The sequence below is a fragment of the Colias eurytheme genome, chromosome 12 (assembly GCF_061535395.1).
Source record: "Colias eurytheme isolate Ceu_HAF_F1 chromosome 12, ilColEury1 Martin Lab GWU primary, whole genome shotgun sequence".
In the NCBI taxonomy this organism is placed as follows: domain Eukaryota; kingdom Metazoa; phylum Arthropoda; class Insecta; order Lepidoptera; family Pieridae; genus Colias; species Colias eurytheme.
In genome coordinates, this window is record NC_142991.1 from 4,493,361 (window position 1) to 4,513,068 (window position 19,708).

At 34.1% G+C, this 19,708-nt stretch overlaps 1 protein-coding gene across 2 annotated transcripts in view; it reads right to left on the reverse strand.

The window, feature by feature from the left end:
* Positions 1-19,708, reverse strand: part of Mrtf (Myocardin-related transcription factor) — a 35,518-nt gene that overhangs the window by 6,288 nt on the left and 9,522 nt on the right. The window contains exons 1-4 of one of the 2 annotated variants that reach the window (XM_090107638.1): positions 16,133-16,313; positions 15,650-15,713; positions 1,408-1,627; positions 862-1,004 (exon numbers count right to left, since the gene is read on the reverse strand). In XM_090107638.1, coding sequence (XP_089963764.1) covers positions 862-988 — 127 coding nt within the window. In that variant the 5' untranslated portion in view covers positions 989-1,004; positions 1,408-1,627; positions 15,650-15,713; positions 16,133-16,313. Of the gene's footprint in view, positions 1-861; positions 1,005-1,407; positions 1,628-15,649; positions 15,714-16,132; positions 16,314-19,708 lie in introns of those variants that run through there. The other variant, XM_090107637.1, reaches the window with a different exon arrangement.

Below are 19,708 nucleotides of genomic sequence, written 5' to 3' on the forward strand. Positions count from 1 at the left end.
AATAAACACTGCACAAGGAAACTAGTGTTATGCCGCGACCGTAATACAGACGAAACATTCACTACCACTGGGCCGAATATTGTGGGTTACTAGGCGTCTTCGCCCGCTCGATACCAACATTTTATCTCCGCGATTTCAGCGCTTTCGATATCAACCAGAGAAATATTCGATCCGCCTTCACGTGCTACTCCTACGCGCTGTTATATATAAAAATATAGCGCTTAAAAAAAATAACGATGTCGTTTGTGAAGGTGTGGCGGTTATTTTTCTCTCGGTCAAGCGTCAAATGTTTCACTAGTGTAATATTGAAATATTTTAATGTTTAGATAGAAGAAAAGAATATAATAAATGTGTGGAAACAGGATGGCAATTTATTTATACGATTATATAGTGTGTAAAGCATACAAATGTTCGTGCGCTGTTGAGAGTTGGGTTGTTTATTAGCGATGCACGCGCAAGCGGAGGCGCAACATCGCCGGAAACACGATATGCGAGTCGCATTCTGATACACCTATCAGACACTCATTTTAGGAGTATTAAGGAAAACGCTGCTTGATCCACCCGACAATTAATTCTTGTTATAATAGTAATTATATTATGCCTGATGATTCTGTGTACACTTTAAACATTTCTAGGTAAACATAATATTATATTAGTGTGTAAATCAATTAATAAACAGTGGTTTGTTTTCTTGTACGTATTCCCTACACGTACGACGTACTTCGATTTCGTATTACAATACTGATCTGTTAACATGTTTCATCGCATTTCGCGAAATGCAAAATAGCATTACGAGAAATCTAAATTTTGACTTGTTTTGGGGTAAACTGGTAACTATTGTTTCTGCTATAAACAACTTACATTCTTTATGTTTTCCCATAGCGGGCTGCAGCGGGCTGTCGTCGACGACAACCTTCGGCGGAGACACGCGCGGCGGCGAGCTCGGCGGCTCACTCGCGCCGCTGCTGCTGGCTTGACGGCCGGCCATGTCCTCCGCGCCAGAACTTTGTTAAAAATTACATAGATACAGATTATTATGTTATTACAATTCAAGATTAGGTACATAATATATACGCCTCTTCTACGAAACAATCTTAATATGCTGAACTTGTTAAATGGATCACCTGCATTAATTATAAAACTATTGACTACTAGACTATTTGCAAACGCGAGAAATATGTTTCTATCACTGGGCTCAGGCCTCAGCAGGACATATAAACACGTATATTTGGAACCAGAGCTTGTGCCATTTTTGAAGAGAGTGTTGTTGATGTAGCTCCTCTCCGGTGTTCACTTACAATTATTAATTCTTATAAACTGCTGTTAATCTAGTACCAGAAGTATCTAGTCTAGTAATTTTACGGGTCTTGGCAATTCAAAATTAATAAAATTATAATGTTATTATACCTGAAGATATCCTCTTCAGGCGAGGTAGCCGGCGTGTGAGGCGACACGGGCAGGGGCGAGGCGGGGGAGGCGGCCCGGCTGCGCTCGCGGCGCGGCTGCTTGAACCACTCGGGGTATATCGCGCTAAGCGTCTCCACCAGGTCGTGGTCCAGCGTGACCCGCCACGAAGTACGCTCTTCCCCCTCCGACCCACCGCCACCGCCGCACGACGATCTGCTCTCTGCGAACATAGAGTAACACTTAGGTATGCTTATCTTTGGGTCAATGAAAAGCTGTACAAGATATTTCAAATGAGTATCTAAAAGTAACGGTAAGTAGTTCTTTTATGAATAGCTTTTGAAAAACCAACGCACGAGTCAGGTTTTGCGTCTGCACTTACAATTAGGAAAATCCAGAAAGTTTCTTGTGTCACTGAATACTTTAATAACTGCTGTATTATCATCCTATGTCAGCGAACACAATTATCTTCTCAGCCTCAACTGATCACTCAACATTGTTTTGTTGTATCCAATGCTTAAAATATATTCAGTTTAACAAAATTATTATAGAAGGAAAATATCCCTTTTGACGTGATGACGTAAACAAATCGTATTTAATCATAATTAATTCTTATATTTAGCAAAATTATAAATTTTAAATGTTACTTTGTCTTTCTAATAGAAACTAAAAAGAAAAAGGAAATTGATGGGGTATTATCATGATTTGACATACCACATATTTTTTTAAATATAAAAATACACGTGTACTGAGAAAACAATAATAATAATATAATTATACCTACTTATAAGGGTCAATGCACAGGAAGGCAAACCACAAATTATGTCAATCATAAATTTTGAGTAATTTGTCAGTAGGTTAAACTAAATAGTAAATATATTAGATATTATAGGTAATCGAGTTATGAATATTTTATATTGCTTGGCTTTTTCCATCACGCAATCGGCAAAACCAGGCGAAATTGTGTCCTTTTGTCCTACTTATGGGATACGATAATATATATTATAATTATTAATTTAAACAGTTTAATACAGTTACAATAGTACAATAACATTATTAAAATACGACCTTACATAGTTCAAATATAAGAGGGGTGTGGCGTCTGCCAAATAAGCTTGCCTATAAATCGTAATGCATAGCTTCTAACAATATAATTAATCTTTACCTACAGTAAATTGTTACTGGGCTATGTAATTGTGTATGTATAGTATACATATAGGATTTATTAAGAAAATCTATGTATATTTAATCCGCTGCACTATGACTGCGGTTTCACTGCAGTTTATTGATGGTTGTTGTTGTCATGTACATATCACAATATGTCAACAAAACTTGCACAAATGCACACACAACACAACACACACAAACTTACTTAGTTATTGCCGTGTAAAATATGAATATATGTAGGTATTATGTATTGTATACGAATGGTTCTAGGGATAGACGGCTTCATAATTGAGCATTAATTATCAAGCCAGTTTTAAAATTAATAGAGTACATATACAGACAAACCGATCCCCTATTCTGTTTAAATTAAATAAAGTGATAACTTTTCCATTACTACCTATGCCACAGACATAAAAGCATATTAACACCTTTTCATTAAACATTTCGAACACGTAAACAGTATTTTATTATTCTGCAGGCAGAATTATGAAATATTATATCACACAGTTTGAGACAAACATCAGTCTAAAATAAATTAAACATAAATTCACGATTTTACTGATTCATAACCTCTGGTCGTCACACACGACAATCAAGCCAATAATATTTTGGTCTAGACTGACTAAGTGACGCTTTCAGTAATATCTCTTACATGCTTTTAACATTAGACGTGGTCATATTAAATATATACACACTATATATTGTTAGATTTTCATATCAACACATTCAACCTTTTGGAAATCTTACAATATGTATACATATATAGTATGCACCGAACAACGTTACCGAAGGAGGGACTTATGAAGAAAAGCGTTCAATCAGGTATCGAATAAATACGGGTTATATCGTTATCGGCCTTGACAGTTGTTACACAAGATGCGTAACATATAAATCTTGTACGTACAACATACGTTTCTTAAAATGTTACAGATTACACTGTAAACACGGCGCACCGCGCACGTGCGTACCGATGCTGACTCATCGAAAAGTTATAAAATATGACAGCCGCTCAGATGCAATTCCCTATAAAGAATGAATAAAAAAAATGTATTCGGCATACATTTTTTTATTCTTTCTTTATAGGTAAATGCAAATGACTTTATAATTAATTTACCGTATTATTTGGTAAAAATAAACCGCTACATAAAGAACTCGAATACCTTATTAGTAAGTAGCTCCCTTAATTTTGTTTACTATTTGTATCAGTACATGTAACGAAAATAGCCTAGCGCTTATTTTGGCGACATCTATTGCATCATGCCGACGAATAACAATTCGTGTGTATTCCACGAGGAATTACGTGGCTATTTGTCACAGTAATGACATTACCACCAACGTAGGTTACTCTTTGAATACATTTTTTCTTTTAAAAAGTGTCCATACTGTCAGAACAGCATTGAATGAATCCACATGTAGCGAAATGGCCTTCAAATTGCTTACTTATATGCATAGCTTTTATCGATGCCAAGTCTATTTTTTCTTTCAGTAACATCTGTATAGAAATTGTTCTCTAGCTAGCGAACGTTTACAAGTTTACAGTGGAAAAGGTTATCCTAAACAATAATCAAATGCGCGTAATTGAACTACGTTAAAAGCTTGGATAAAAGACCTTGCAAACATGTTCCATTTAAAATTTCTAGTGATGCAACGAATACTACTTTTATGAATACGAATACGAATACGAATATCAAACCTACTATTCGGCGAATACGAATACGAATACGAATATCTCGCCTTGGTAATAAAAGACTTATTTATTTAATGAATGTTTACTCTTCTAATAATTAAAATTTACAATAGGCAAATTTTTATTTAAAAAACATAAAATTCGTAGATTTTCTGGTTCTAGGCGATTTTTTTTTTTCAGTCTGGATGTTTCCAGCCGTTGAAAAAAGTCTTTCCGAAGCACTGTACATGGCTTCAGTGAAAAATATTTTTGGGCGAGTTTTTTCTGACTTGGAAAATTGACATCTTCTCGCCAAAAGGCCAGTGGATCAGCAGTCTCTGCACACGTCATATTTTTACGCGCGAATTTTAAATCTGTAGTAAATAGAGTTGCGTACAAAAATATTCGTTTTTAAAAATTCGTATATTCGCCGAATACGAATATTCGGTAAATGTCTACTATTCGGCGAATACGAATATTCGTATTCGTATTCGTTGCATCACTAAAAATTTCACAGATTCGTTTTCTAAATCTTCTTTTTAACGATAGTCCGGGATACATCGCCCATTTTTGCAAGTGATTACTATCAAGCTAATTTTTTGTGAGTAGCTTTATTTTGATGAGATGCCCAATAATTTCATGTACAAAACTCTCGATTGTGGTAGCTACCAGAGGAAACAAGGATAAAATATTTTGATTTGATGGTTCTCAAATATTAATTACTAACTGAATGTTTTTTTTTGTTCAATCTCAAGATAATTATCTAAATTATTCGAAAAAATATTTGTCCTACAAAATCTATGGTTTGATCAAAGAGTCCCCCTTTCCAATGTGTATCGATAACGAAGTCATCATAAATGATTACTAACCAGCTGATTTTTTTATTTTCACTTATTTAATACTTATATAATTCAACAGACATATTGTCCTACAAATTGCGTAATAAATATTTGAGAACCGTCAAATCAAAAATTTTTATCCTTGTTACCTCTGTAAGCTACCACAATCGAGAGTTTCGTACATGAAATTATTGGGCATCTCATCAAAATAAAGCTACTCACGAAAAATTAGCTTGATAGTAATCACTTGCAAAAATGGGCGATGTATCCCGGACTACGAGTTTAAATGCACACAACTTAAATAAAACATCCATCATTATTATTATTTATCTAACTGAAGACGGACCGGAAACTCAGAAAGAATATGACATAAGAATATCGTAAACATTTACAACTTTCCAAAAATATATTGTTACAGCATAGACCAGCTTTTACTACATTTTGTGTCTTGACATGGACGTCAGTCAAAATGACAGCATTGATGCGCTAAGTGTCTACGCTCTACTTCTGTATAAAATAATAGTTCACCTACTAGGTATATACTTAGGGCCGATTTTTCAATGCTTGGATAAAACTTATTCGTCGAATAATGTACTAGGGCCGATTTTTCAATGCTTGGATAAAACTTATCCGTCCAATAAACTCGATAATATTAAAAATTCACGTAAACTGTCAAATACGGGCAATTAGAATACGTTTTTAAAATGGTAGTTTTATACATTATTCGTCGAATAAGTTTTAAGTTTTAACCAAGCATTGAAAAATCGGCCCTTAGTTATATTTACCAAAGTACCTATATCCTGATAGATACAATGCACATAAAGCACAAACAAATGGAATAATTAAAAAAACAATACTCAATATACTAAAGGTACTACATATTTGACTGAATTTTTCATTCTCAATTTCTAGCTCGATAATTAACATTCGATTTCAAAAATAAATCAATTTAATGCATATACGCTTCCTTTATTTGCTTCATTATTCAATGAACTGTTAATGTTTATGAGAAAAGTTTAGGTCAGTTATAAAATTAGAATGTTAATCCTAGTTCCGTGAAGTGAAGGTCTGTATGGAGTACGGAGGTTGTAGCGGTGACGTCACACTGCGCGCGGCACTCCGCGGCGTGGGCGAAGACAGGTGCTACCTCCTACGACAACACGCGATTGTTTGTGTGCTCAACTGATCATTCATAAAACAAAGGATATATTATAGGAAGTCGGAAAAAATTATCTACCTTTACACGATGTTTGAATGACAGTTTAATGAGAAGAATGTTTTTATCTTTCTGATCATGCTCTATTTATTATTTCAGAAAGATTCAGTTAAGTAATGAAAATAATAATTACCTAAGAATTTGAATCATTGCAACAATATAAAACTGATATGAAAAATAGCGGTCTAAATATTTTCTTAGCTCTCCTTATTTTTTTTTGCATACTTGCAAATAGCATTAAAAACTTTACAAATTAACGACACTCTGAGACAAACTGGTATATTTTTATTTTCCTACGCTAAATATGATTTATGGAACACATCATGACCTAGTTACAGCACGTCACCTCCTAGCTACTGTTGTAGTCGACGCATTAAAACTGGAATCCTTCCTGAGAAAACTTCTTTGAGAAAGAATACGATTGCCAATTAAAATATCACGAGTGACCTATTTAAATTTAAAATATTTTTTTCCACTAGTAAATTGAGAACATTCGTTCGTATACGTTTGCAATTGCATTTGTTATGATAACCTAAAAACGCATAAGAGGAATAAATTCACGCAAACAGATACCCACGTATTCAAGAATGATAGATTACATACATTACCTATATCAGAGTTTGGACTGATAATGACTATGTGCTGCCCGAGCGGTTCACATGTGAGCTCTCTTACACAACGCATAGTTAGATTTGGCTTGCAACTCTAGGCTAAATTCGGATCGCAATTGACTTTGTAAGTCGATGAATGAATAGCCGGTAACGGTAATCGTTTATATGGTAACCTGGATTAACTTTGTTTGTCGAGTGGCTGTATTACATAATGCATCCGTATAAATTCAGACATTGAGAGGTAACAACATTATCTATACGCTTATATGCTTAAATCAGCTTCGTATCGTTAGAAAAACAAAGTCGATTCATAAAATACGTAATTCATCGTTATAGCCGACTTTACCAAACGAATGATTATATATTAGATTGTGAACATGACTTATCAATGATTCGGCAAGGGCATTAACATAGATTTATTGAGCGTAGCGTAAGGGCGTGTTTGTATTTACAATGGAATCAATAAAAATTTAGTTCAATGGAAGCTTATCGATAATTTTGGGCATTATTTCAAGGTGAGTTCCATGTACCGAGATTGGACGTGGAAACCATAACGGGCCGATGACGTAAAAGGATGTTTTCAGCGAGTCGGCAACACTGGCCGTCTGTTTATCGTCGAAGCACAGTTAGAGCTACACCGCAATTGGGCTATACTAAAATGCAGCTGTAAAAACAGAATCACTTTAGTTCTTCCACTCGCAATAGTACATACTACATACATACAATGCGATAGTTCGCCTGTTACGCAAGTTGCGGTATGCGGCACGGCGCCTACGTAAATGGAAGCAACTACAAATTATAAACAAAGAATAGCTCAAACATATTTCCTTTATTGATCATACCACAATTATACTTTTAATGCATATGCGATAAAAGATATATCCCATCCATACTAATATTATAAATGCGAAAGTAACTCTGTCTGTCTGTCTGTTACTCAATCACGCCTAAACTACTGAATCAATTTGCATGAAATTTGGTATGGAGATATTTTGATACCCGAGAAATGACATAGGCTACCTTTTATTGCGAAATATGTACCACGGACGAAGCCGGGGCGGACCACTAGTTTACTATAATTACAATTCTTTGTAATATCATTTAATTACTTCTCTACTCAGCCTATGCTTTCCAAATAGCTTTCAACTGTTATTTTGAAAGCTTCGGAAAAGTGACGATTCTTTTGCGTAAGAATTCTTTCATTGACGCGATCGCCAAATTAATTGAAATAAAACAAAGAGTATTTGTTGATAAAAGCCAGATCTACAGATAAATAGTTGTCACGCTTAATAAATGCACATAAAATTTTAATTCGACTTTGAATGCCAACAATGTTTAGTCTCGCACTCGCAAGAGTTGGCTTATATTTAGGTGAAATTTTTCAGATATTACATAAGAAACTCTATCAAAATATATTAAACTCGTTGGGTGGAAATAAAATTGCTACAAATTATAATATAAATGTAACTTTTTCTCTTAAAATATATAATCACGACGCGGCGCGCCCACATCTTTATATTTTCACTATCCATAATTCACATTGAAGAATGCGTTTTACCTACTAGGTATATATTTATGATAGACTTCGACGTAAGCAGTGGAATGTATTTCTACTGAAATAAACTTAGAAGTCAATACTATATCATTATTTATTACATGTCTAAAGACATTAAAATTATATACCTACTTATACTGGTAATAATATCGTAACTAGGGATGTAACGATACCGATACCGATGCCGATATATCGGCCGATATATCGGCAAGCCGATATATCGGTATCGCCGATAATAAATCAACCGATACCGATATTTTTTTATTAAATTCTTTCTTTTCTTTTATGTTTTTGCATTGTATTCATTCATATTCTTTTATTTCTGTTTCTGTAATAGTGTTAAGGAAGAGCGGAACCTCCTGACTGTTCCAATCACAAATTTGTTTATGTAAAGGAAAAAAGTGTGTGCGTGTAACCTTTACGCGCGATTGAAGTAAAACGCACATGTCAATATATCCTTGTTATTGAATATTATAAAATGTCGCAATTGTCAGAAAATTTATTTTTAATTTACTTATTTTAAAAGTAATAAATAAACAAGTATATTTAGAGATTTTCAAAAAATTTTGCAATTTAAAATAATGTTTTTAAAACTGTTGAATTTTTCATTCACTTTGCTATTCACAATTGATCCGTTTGAAAATTTGAAAATATATAATCCTAATAATTGATTATGATATTTGCCACTAGCTGGCGTATAAGTCAAGAAGCGTGTAGTATATGACATATACTTACAACCAATCAGAATTATTATTTTTAAATGGCGGAAACTACACAGCGTTACTTCCGTCAGAAAAAAAATCTGAGTTACTCCCTAGTCGCGCCTAAAGAAGTTTTACTTCAAAAAATAAATAATTTTGAATTTTTTTTAATTTTTAACGTGATAACGTTTTTAAAATCGTTTTAGTCGGGTGACATGTTCATAAACTTGTGTCACACCAAAACCTCACGAGCGCGATCGCAGGTATAACGAGAGAGAGACGGACCGATCTCCCGTTTCATCTCGAGCGCTGCCACTGCATTATGTTATCACGTAAACATCTCGATCGTAAACCTACTTTACAAACAACCAATTTTTTTGATATCAAATAATTCAAAAATCCGCGCCCAATGAACGATGCGGGAGGCCGCCCGCGCGTGCGCACTTTGTTTTCTGAAAAAACTCTACCAATTATAGTAAACTTTTACTATACCCGGCGCGGCGAATGATGATCCCTATGACAGTTCGTCTAGTGATTGCTAGTATGATGGGTCGTGTCGATACCTTACTATTTTATAGGCAAAGGCGTGGTTTGCATTCAGCCACGTCGGTAAACATGTTTTTACAAATATTATAAAATGAATTTTTAACGTCTATTATGTTGTTGTTGTATTAATTTAAGTTTTTTTAGCGTAGATTAAGTAGGTAAGTAAAACGAAAGTTTTCCAAAACATAAAAATGTGCCTTATCATTTTCACGTAATTTTTAACCCGTTTAACACAGTGTATATTATTTTATCATGAAAATGGAATCCCCCATTTAATTTGTCTAAAAAACTTATATTATCATAGGTAAGTAAATTGACGAAAACGGTAATTAATTAATTAATTATGCTGCGATCTGTTCCATTCATTAGTGAATGAACTAAAGCTTAAGCATGGAAAAAATGTGAACTCGTTTCCATTATCGAAATTTGTTTATCGATACTTTCCGCACTAGTCGATAAATGCCAACGATGTAAGTTTTGAAGGACGTAAACGTAAAGTCAGATTGATATAATTTCTCGTAAATGTTAAGAATTGTTATAATTCCACCGGAATATCATTGTTATGGCATAAAGCTACGTAAAAATTAATAAATTAGATTTTTAGACGCCTCCAATACGTTTCTAATTTAATGGTGACGCCATTACAAGTTTGTCTCTTAAGAATAACTGTCAGTGTCATAGGAATCATCATTCGCCGCGCCGGGTATAGGTACTGATTGTATGTGTATTACTTAAAGTTTAACTGACTTCGTAAAATAATAATACTAAAATAAATGGTTTTGTTGTTTTTTGATTTGGCATTTTTATTTAAAAGAATACGATTAACAGTTGTCTCTGTTAAATGTTGGTAACTTTTTATGCATAATTCACTATTTATTTTTCTTCCAAGCCATCGATATCGGTATCGGTATCGGTATCGCCGATACATTACTACAAATATCGGTATCGGTATCGTATCGGCAAAATCATGTATCGTTACATCCCTAATCGTAACATTGCTTTGTTTATTATTTTCAGCACTCACTTTCTAGAAAATAAAACTACATAATTAATAGTAACGCTTTAATAAGTGGGTGCAGGATGACTTGTCGATTATTAATATTAAATTAAAATCATGAAAAATGTATATACCCTGTGCACTTGATTTATCCATTTATATAAATTAAAGTATTTGTATATAATACATTGATATTCGTTAATGTATATTAAACTTCACACGTATTCGTAACTAAATTTAAGAGGTCTGAGTTCCCTCTAGAGTCTAGACTATGCCTAGACGGCATTTAAACTGCTCGATGAGGGCTTCAATCTATAATATTTGATATTATCGATGTACACGAGCTTGGCAGCTGTTGTAAGACGATGCGATTGAAAGGTGACAGTTTTTCAAATACTAACCTATTGTGTCCATAGTTTAAAAACCCAAATGAGTTTATTTTTAATAATCAAATCTGTTCATTAAAAATACTCGCGCGCATAATAACTGGTGAAATATGAGTTAATATTTATTTTCTGTTCGCACGCGAATATATCTTATTTTCAGTAACTAATCGTTGAAAAATTAGACATGCATTTTGTCAACTGCGCATTAAAATTGTTGAGGTAGGTATATTTGAAATTGAATTTTCGGGTGCATTTTTAGTTTTGGCATCTGAATCTGTATCAAAACAAACGTTTACCACAATACCGATGTTAATTGTGCAGACAATACCTAAATCACTGGCTAGCTGAGAAAAAAATTCATTTCCTTGGCAACAATGTTACGGCTGCTGTTGCCACTAAATAAGTTGCCAAATTAAATGTCACTCTGTGATTGAATTTATCTCGTACAGATTTAGAACCCATTGCTTAATCATAAAATTAATTATAGTCCGTGACTAAAAAGCACTTTAAAGACAAACAAAGTTCTAGAATGAACAAAACGGCAACGCCTTTTTGAAATGAGGACTTATGGTTAGGGAGCCAGGTGCAAATTTGGTTAACTATTTCCTCTCAAGAGATAATTCGTCAGACGCATGAGAGTATAGTATTATAAAGCCTCGTGAACGTCAGCTGGCGCTCGGTTGGGGGGGTGAGCGGTTGTAGCCTCCCACGCACATAGGAAAAAAAATACATTCATTCATTCATTTCCTCTCAGCTAAAAATTTGTCAAATTGTAGCTAACCCAATATCTCAACGAAAAAAAATAGTCAGCTGGTTACAACATGGTGTATTATACGTCAGCTGGTGTCTCGAACATGAAAGTTAAATTTAAAGAAAAATTTATTTTCCGTTATTTCCTCTCAAACAAAAATTTACCTGATGATAGCTTATATGTAACTGTGGATAAATATATATGTCAGCTGGCTGTATCTTGGTGGAAAAACCGTCAGCTGATACGGGAGGCTACAACCGCTCTTCCCCCCAACCGAGCTCCAGCTGAGGTTCACGAGGCTTCATAATACTATACTTTGATGCATTTTACTAATTACCGCTTGAGAGGAACTTGGTCATAAAATCTGCTGCTGGCTCCCGGACCAATAATTAATATTGCTCCGACGAAAATATGTTTAAAAGATCAGAGTAAAAGTGATACATACATAGATAGCACGGGTTAATAGAGTTGAAAGATATATCTTTAATCAACATCCTGAACTGTTTCAAACTCTGTTTGCTGTGTATTGTTTACACATGAACTCATGTTTTCGATATACATATTTATTTTATTTGCGTTCCACATCTAATGGAGGAGGTTGTCGCACGTGATGCCTTCCATTCATCCGTCATGTTCTACGTGTGGTACGGTTCTGCACGCTCTGGCATCTTGCCGCGTGACGATACGATACAAAGGAAGTACCTGTCTTACATTCATGTATTCATACAATAGTTCAAACATCCAAAATACATCTCGAATCTGCCCTTCACCAGCTAATACAATCGAATATTTGGCAAGTTAAGTCCAGCGCGCTGTACTATATTATCGCGCGGCTATAAATTGATAAAGACATTCTCGCTTTTGTCGAAAGAGAATTTGGCTTAGTAGTGATAAATACCATGTACATAAGACTAACAACTATAAATATATATGTGACAAAGTCATGAGAGGCGGTTGAACGGAATGGCAAACAACAAACGAGCAAAGCGAGCTCTGTTTTAGGTCAACGTTGAACAAATACCAAACGGGTCGTTTGGACGCTTCCGGGGGTCTATTTCTAATCTCATCTGGACGACGCGTACTGTGCGATGCTTTGATTTGCAAGTGAGATTAAAGGTTTCATAGAACAATCTAGAACACCTGGATCAGTATCTAAAAAAAGATTTAACTGGGGTTTATATTTTGCTGCGTTTTATCCTGGTGTTTAATAATATTCTTTGAAAGAAATGTCAAAAACGCGACCAGGAGAAAATGAAACAATTTGCCCTTTTCTATTATATCATGGTGGTTTTGTGCCAACGTTTTAAATCCAGGCTTAGACAAGGCACAGATTGCGGAAGCCAACATTCGTATTTCGCAGAGCAAGCGTGTCCCGATTGCGTCGGTCGTCGTCTCCACTTCTATAATCTAAATAAGGAGCAAAAGTTCAACGGCCGCTTTCGACGACTAGGAAGAAACCCACCTCGAACGTCACATTTCGAACAAATATACAGAAAAATTAATAAATGATGCTGTTTATTTTTCACAATGTATGATTTTTTTATAAATCTTGAACTGCCTTTATTAAGTATCATCAAGTGCATAAGTAATTTAAGTTGCCGCCGCGCTACTGCAAACCTTTGCGCTGTTAAACAAATGGACAACATTAACTAATTGCCTTCAGACAGAAATAGATAAGTGTTTTGCTAAGAGACACGTGGTTTATTATGACGGTATTTAAATAGGTCAGTGGACCTGTCACCTACGGCATTAGTAAGATTTGACATGGAACTTAATTTTTCTTAGAAACTCGTGCGAAATAATAATAAAATGTGACGGTCCCTTGCTCGTATCTCTAGCAACACTTGTGACGTAGCGTCTTGGCAAGAGTTAGGATATGAGGCAGGAATTGCGTAAAGATAACGTGAATATTTTACTCGAAAGGTGTCTTTCAAAATCCTTCAAGACGTCGATAATACAAAAATACGATTAGTGTCTTTCAACAATGTTGGAAATAGTGAGTACACTGAAAACATTCACATACTGTACGACTCGTGAAGAAAATGGGATAAACAGGTTTATATTCAGCCTTTTCTATTCAAATAGCTCTTAAACAATAAATACAATCATTCGATAATTATTTACTAATTTTCTCTATCTTAAATCTTACAGCAGAGCAAAATTTTAAACTATTACCTGCTTTAATATTGCGCTCTTGGGCACTAAATATAGTTAATTAATTAATGAAACTTACAAATAACGCGACAAAACGAAAATTTAGCAAACTTGATCGTATTCAAAATTAAATGTTCAAAGATTAATTCGATTTATAATTACAGCCATACAAACCCGCTTTGTTATCCATACTAATATTATCTCTGTCTGTCTGTCTGTTACTCCATCACGCCTAAACTACTGAACCAATTTTCATGTTTGGTATGGAGATATTTTGATACCCGAGAAAGGACATAGGCTACTTTTTATCCCGGGAAAATGACGCAATCCCGGAAATCCAACGGGAACGGGAACTATGCGGGTTTTTCTTTGACTGCGCGGGCGAAGCCGCGGGTGGAAACCTAGTAATAAATAAGTACCTATATATCATTGTCATTTCGTGATATCTATTATTATAAATTTATAACGTAAAAAAGTAATTTTAAACAATTAACAAAAAAAATTGGATCACACAAACATTAATTGTTGATGCTTGTTGCGAAACGCGAGGGCGACAAGATGTAGTCGAATTCAGCTAAAACTACGAAACCTAAACGTGGAAAAAATTTTGGAACACTTCCAAGCAGCTGATTGATGAGGATGGTCATTTCGTACACGGCCAATCCCGAGATTTTTCTTATTATTTAGCAAAGTAGTGGATGAGTCTATTTTCGTGAAACAGAAAATAAAACGCCACAAAATATGTCGCCGTTTAAAAAAACAAAAACTAATAACGAATTTGTCATGATTTGAGATCACAATGCTAAATAAATCGTGTGGAAAGTTAAAAGAAAACCTAGAGAATATTAAATCAGCAACTATAATAACTAAACATTAAAAATTGTATATAAATAACTATTTCGGCACCGTTAGACTGTTTAATGCATTGTGGACTAAAAAATCCGTTCACTTCTGGGCTTTACACTGAAGAAAGAATAAAACAGATTATTCAATTCGAAAATAGTACACGGGGTGTTGTTATAGTAAAAACGAAAAACCGATTTGTGCTCTTGTGCGTAGGCGTGCCTAAATTGCTTGCTTTACTTAGCAACTAGTTCTAAAGAGCTAAATCTTTAACACTTTGTTCACTGCGACGGATAATAATTGGTCGGCTAACACAACATAATTTAGAGCTTTGAATTCCGGCAAAAGTATAATATGAAAATTTTGAACATTTTCACTTGCGTGTACTAAAGCGACATAAGTTTGATAATTGATTGAAAGAAATCAAACCAAATTAAAATCGAAGATCAACTACATATTTACAAGGTCTGTAATCTTTATTCTTAAAATATTTCTGCAGAACATATAACGGGTTAAATAAAAAGGTAGACTTCGGATTATCTTATTTTACTCCGCTAACTAAATATTCAAAAATGAAATACGTGTCTTCATGAAATCGTAGAGTAGGTCTGGCACTGGCTATTAAATTGTTGAACGGAAAGCATTAGCAGTAAACACTAAACACCTTATCAATTCCACGGTACCTAGTCCGATGGGTCGCCAGTAAATTGTGCCAAATCGATCGGCGGTAAACATGACAATAATATAGAGCTGTCATAAGTTTACCAGATACCGAAGTGCACCTAATTACCTAATGTTTGTCTCCCGACTCACCGGATTATGTTGCTCTGCCAAGCATTTGGCGATGCGGTATAAGAGGAACGTGAAGGTTAATTACCTGAAAGTACAAAATAAACAATTAGCGCGCATGTACACTGCTAAACGCTACATAGTAGTATGTGGTTAGAATCGATCGGAAACGCTCCCATAGTGTAAACATGTGTGTAATCTACCTTCGTGTAAATATTATTATAAAGAGCTTTTGCAATAATTATGTAAACGTACATGGTAGTCTCAAGAAATACAAGCTTCGTAAAAGTATATAATATTACGTCAATTGCAAACTTATATTAATAACATTGTATGATTTCATGTGGGTATTACATATTATCAAAAATGACCACTTTAAACCATTTTTAAAGAATTAGAAGTTTTGCTACTTTAGTTGTACTAATGTAGCAAAACTTCTAATATTATGTATGTATTAATGAAAAGTGTTATATTTTTATATTATATACGGAACTACATTTAACATACGTGAGTAACCACACCCTTCTCTGAATAAGAACAAATCAGCATAGGCGCTAAAAAATTAAATTGCGCGTAAACAATAAAAAGCGATATTTTTAAATACTCAATGTACAGATAAATCACAATACTGGCGAACGGTGGTACACTAATAGATTCATTCGGGTAAACAAGACTGACAGTCATGTCAAATACGCTGCGGTGACGACTTTACGACCAACCGACCTACGCGCGCTGGGCCTACTATCTCGTAAACTGTTCAAAACATACACCGCTGTAATAACTCTTTGAATTGCAATCCTAACATTGTTATAATACTGAACAAAGATCGTATGTTTATAATATAAAGGAAATGGATAGCATTTTATCACTAATAACTAAATTATTTGACATTAATTCTACAATATTTTACTAAAATATGTACTAGTCTTTAGTTGCTGTTTCTCTTGAGACGCGATGCCTTATCATTATAACTGAGAAATTAATACCTACATAAGCTCACTATACGCAACCGAAGCACATCATAAATTAGCATAAACATAAAATTATTTCAGTTAAAACAGTCTCAACTCCACATATCATGTGTTATACATTTAATAGGTCACCTGACAGAAGTTCGTTAGTCTCTGTACTGACATTATTCCATACGGTGCGGGTATAGGTGTATCGACAAGCCAAAAGGATCGGTCATTCTGGCTTTGTACCAAGGAACGCGAACTCAGGCCTAACTAATGTGCATTACGAGACCCAAGTTGGCATTTTGATGGCAACGTCTAGTCGCCAGACGCACACCTATATTCCCCGTATGCTCTACTTCGCATGCGATACATAATACTTCACTTTGATGTGATTAAAAGTGAAGCTTTTATGAATGCGAGGAAGGGATATTAAACGCCTTCTTCTATTTCTTAATGTTTATGTTACGATGAATTTTTCGTACCGTATCGCTGTTGTGCGATATGTAACTGTATGTATTTGAGGAAATATTTTATTTAGAAATATGCAATTATATTTTTATATTGCCTGAAACACGTTTGCAGAACAGTTACTAATATAATATTTAATAAAGATAACAGAAACAATAAAAGAAAGATCACATAAAAATTAAAATAGTTTTGCGTCTGAGAAGTTTTTAATGTGGGTATCATTAATATAAAATTTTATTGCAACAAAATTATAACGAGGCGTGAAATACCGTGTTGATCTTGGATGTGTTCTAGTGATAGGTGCATAAAATAACTGTTATTTTAGACTACAGATATCTTTTCACGCTTTCTTAGCTACATGCCGTATCATACGAATCTCTTTTTGAAGGAGTAGGTGCCTACCGTGCAACGGAACGACCAAAGCTATGTACGAAGGGGATTAATTAAAACTTTAAATTGTTGTCCTAAAATTTTGCTGGCATTTTATAAAAAAAAGAGTAAGAAAAAGATTTAAGTAATTTGTAAGAGAAAATATATATTTGCATCAACATAAAAGGATACGCTCACGACAATTTCGTAAGAATCGTAAGACGCCAAAAAGGAATTATTGCACACCGTCAAAAAAGTCCACTCGCACATATGGCTCCATAAAAGCAAAAATAAGTGCAACCTAAACAATCCAGGCATTTCCGGCAGTCACGTGAGTGCTGAGTGCTGACACAATTAAATATTCCTCAAATGAGCTGCGACGAATAAATACCACTCGGATGGAAGACGCCAAGAGACAGTGCAACAATCTTTCAGATGATCCAATTAAAACTTGGTTCTATATCAAGTCTCGTAATTAATTGTTATGAAAGTTAATAGCTTTTGAATGGATGTATAATTAAAGCGCGCTGGTAATAATAAGCAATAGGTAAATTATGAACTATTTTTATCGTTGAAACTAGACGAAAAAACACTGTAAGGTGTATTTTTTATAAAACTAATCGATCATCACACTCCTACAATCTACATACGATTGACATTAATAATTATAAATTATAATCAAAATATGATTTCGTATTTAATATGCTGTCCACAACAAGGATTGCCACTCTTGGAATAATAGTCGTATTATTTGTCTGTAGTATTGTATTAAAATCAACTCCATTAAATTGAATTTTATGAATATGCAATTACATACGTCGTCAGTCATTACGTGTGCAGATGTATATATGTAACGTTTATATTGCAACTGAGTCACTACTACGAAATTAACGTGTCCAAATAGTCTCACTTCTCACACCTGCTCCTTACATGAAATATATTCATACAGAATTTTGATTACTGGATTTAAATCTCATCTTTGAATTAATATACGGCTTTACGGTAGAAAATACAATATACATACATACACATAGGTTTTATGACACTCGTATAATACAGGTCTATTAAACGGTCTGACTTATCTTTTTCTCATAGATGTAGATAACATATAATCGAATCATGAATGAGTTCTTTGGTCCTTCGAGCTTGAAGGGGTGATCATTAAAATCGATGTTTCTAATAACATCCATACGTATAACTGTCAATAATTTATGACAATCGTTTAACTTACGTCTTACCTACCAGAAGCTTCGGTTAAAAAACTTAAGACCAAATATGTTACAGTTCACAAAAAACGTATATTAATAGAAACATGACCTAAATTTTTAACTCAAAGCTTCCACTAAAAATTTATATATGAACAAGACATCAGACGACTGATACATAAATGTTTTAACTAAAAAGGTACATAATCATATTCTATGTAACGTTGTAAGCGCTGCCGTGCATGTAAACAACATCCTTCGCGTATTTATAACGTAGCTATCATAAACTCTCATAAACTGATTTAACTCTATAATAATGAAAACTTTAGACGGTGAATTAAAAACAACATAAACTTTTTATCTGTCAATAACAGAACTTTACTGAATATATAGCCCGTGACTACACGACCTCAAACAAATGAAGGTTCAATGCGGCGCGGTGCGGATCTGCTCTTTATTTTAGAATACCTATAAACATTTTACAAGATTACAACGTTACACATTCTACTACATTCACGTGACATTATTTTATATGATACGACTTCGGCATAGACTAGATAAATCATAAAGTGCGTTAAAAATAAACGGAACTTGTAGATCTCGCAATATTTGGTGTGATTTATGATGCTGCCTAGAAAATATTTTCAACTGTTTCAAGTTTTAATTACTTTTTCCTTTATTTCGAATCACAATTAACTTGTAAATGTGAAATATATGTGCTGTTTTAATTTATATTTATTTTATATGAAGATTCAATTGGTTGAAAAAAATGTCAGTGAAGATTCAAGAAATTTTGAAATTTGTATAATCAAAGATTTCGAATACCTAAATAAAACGCTGATACTACTTACTAGAAAAAAATTGTTACTAAGAGCAATTTTTTTTTTAATCCCCAAAACATATTTCTATGCGCCGCTCCGCTGGAAGAAATGCGTGATGAAATTTTGAGACTATTTTTATAATAGCGGCCGAAATGTAACCATGTAACATTGTTAATGGATGTCATAATATAACTTCGACCCAATTTAAACCTTTCCAACTGCTTTAGAGTAAACAACGATCTATTAACAGTGGAAGAAGCCATC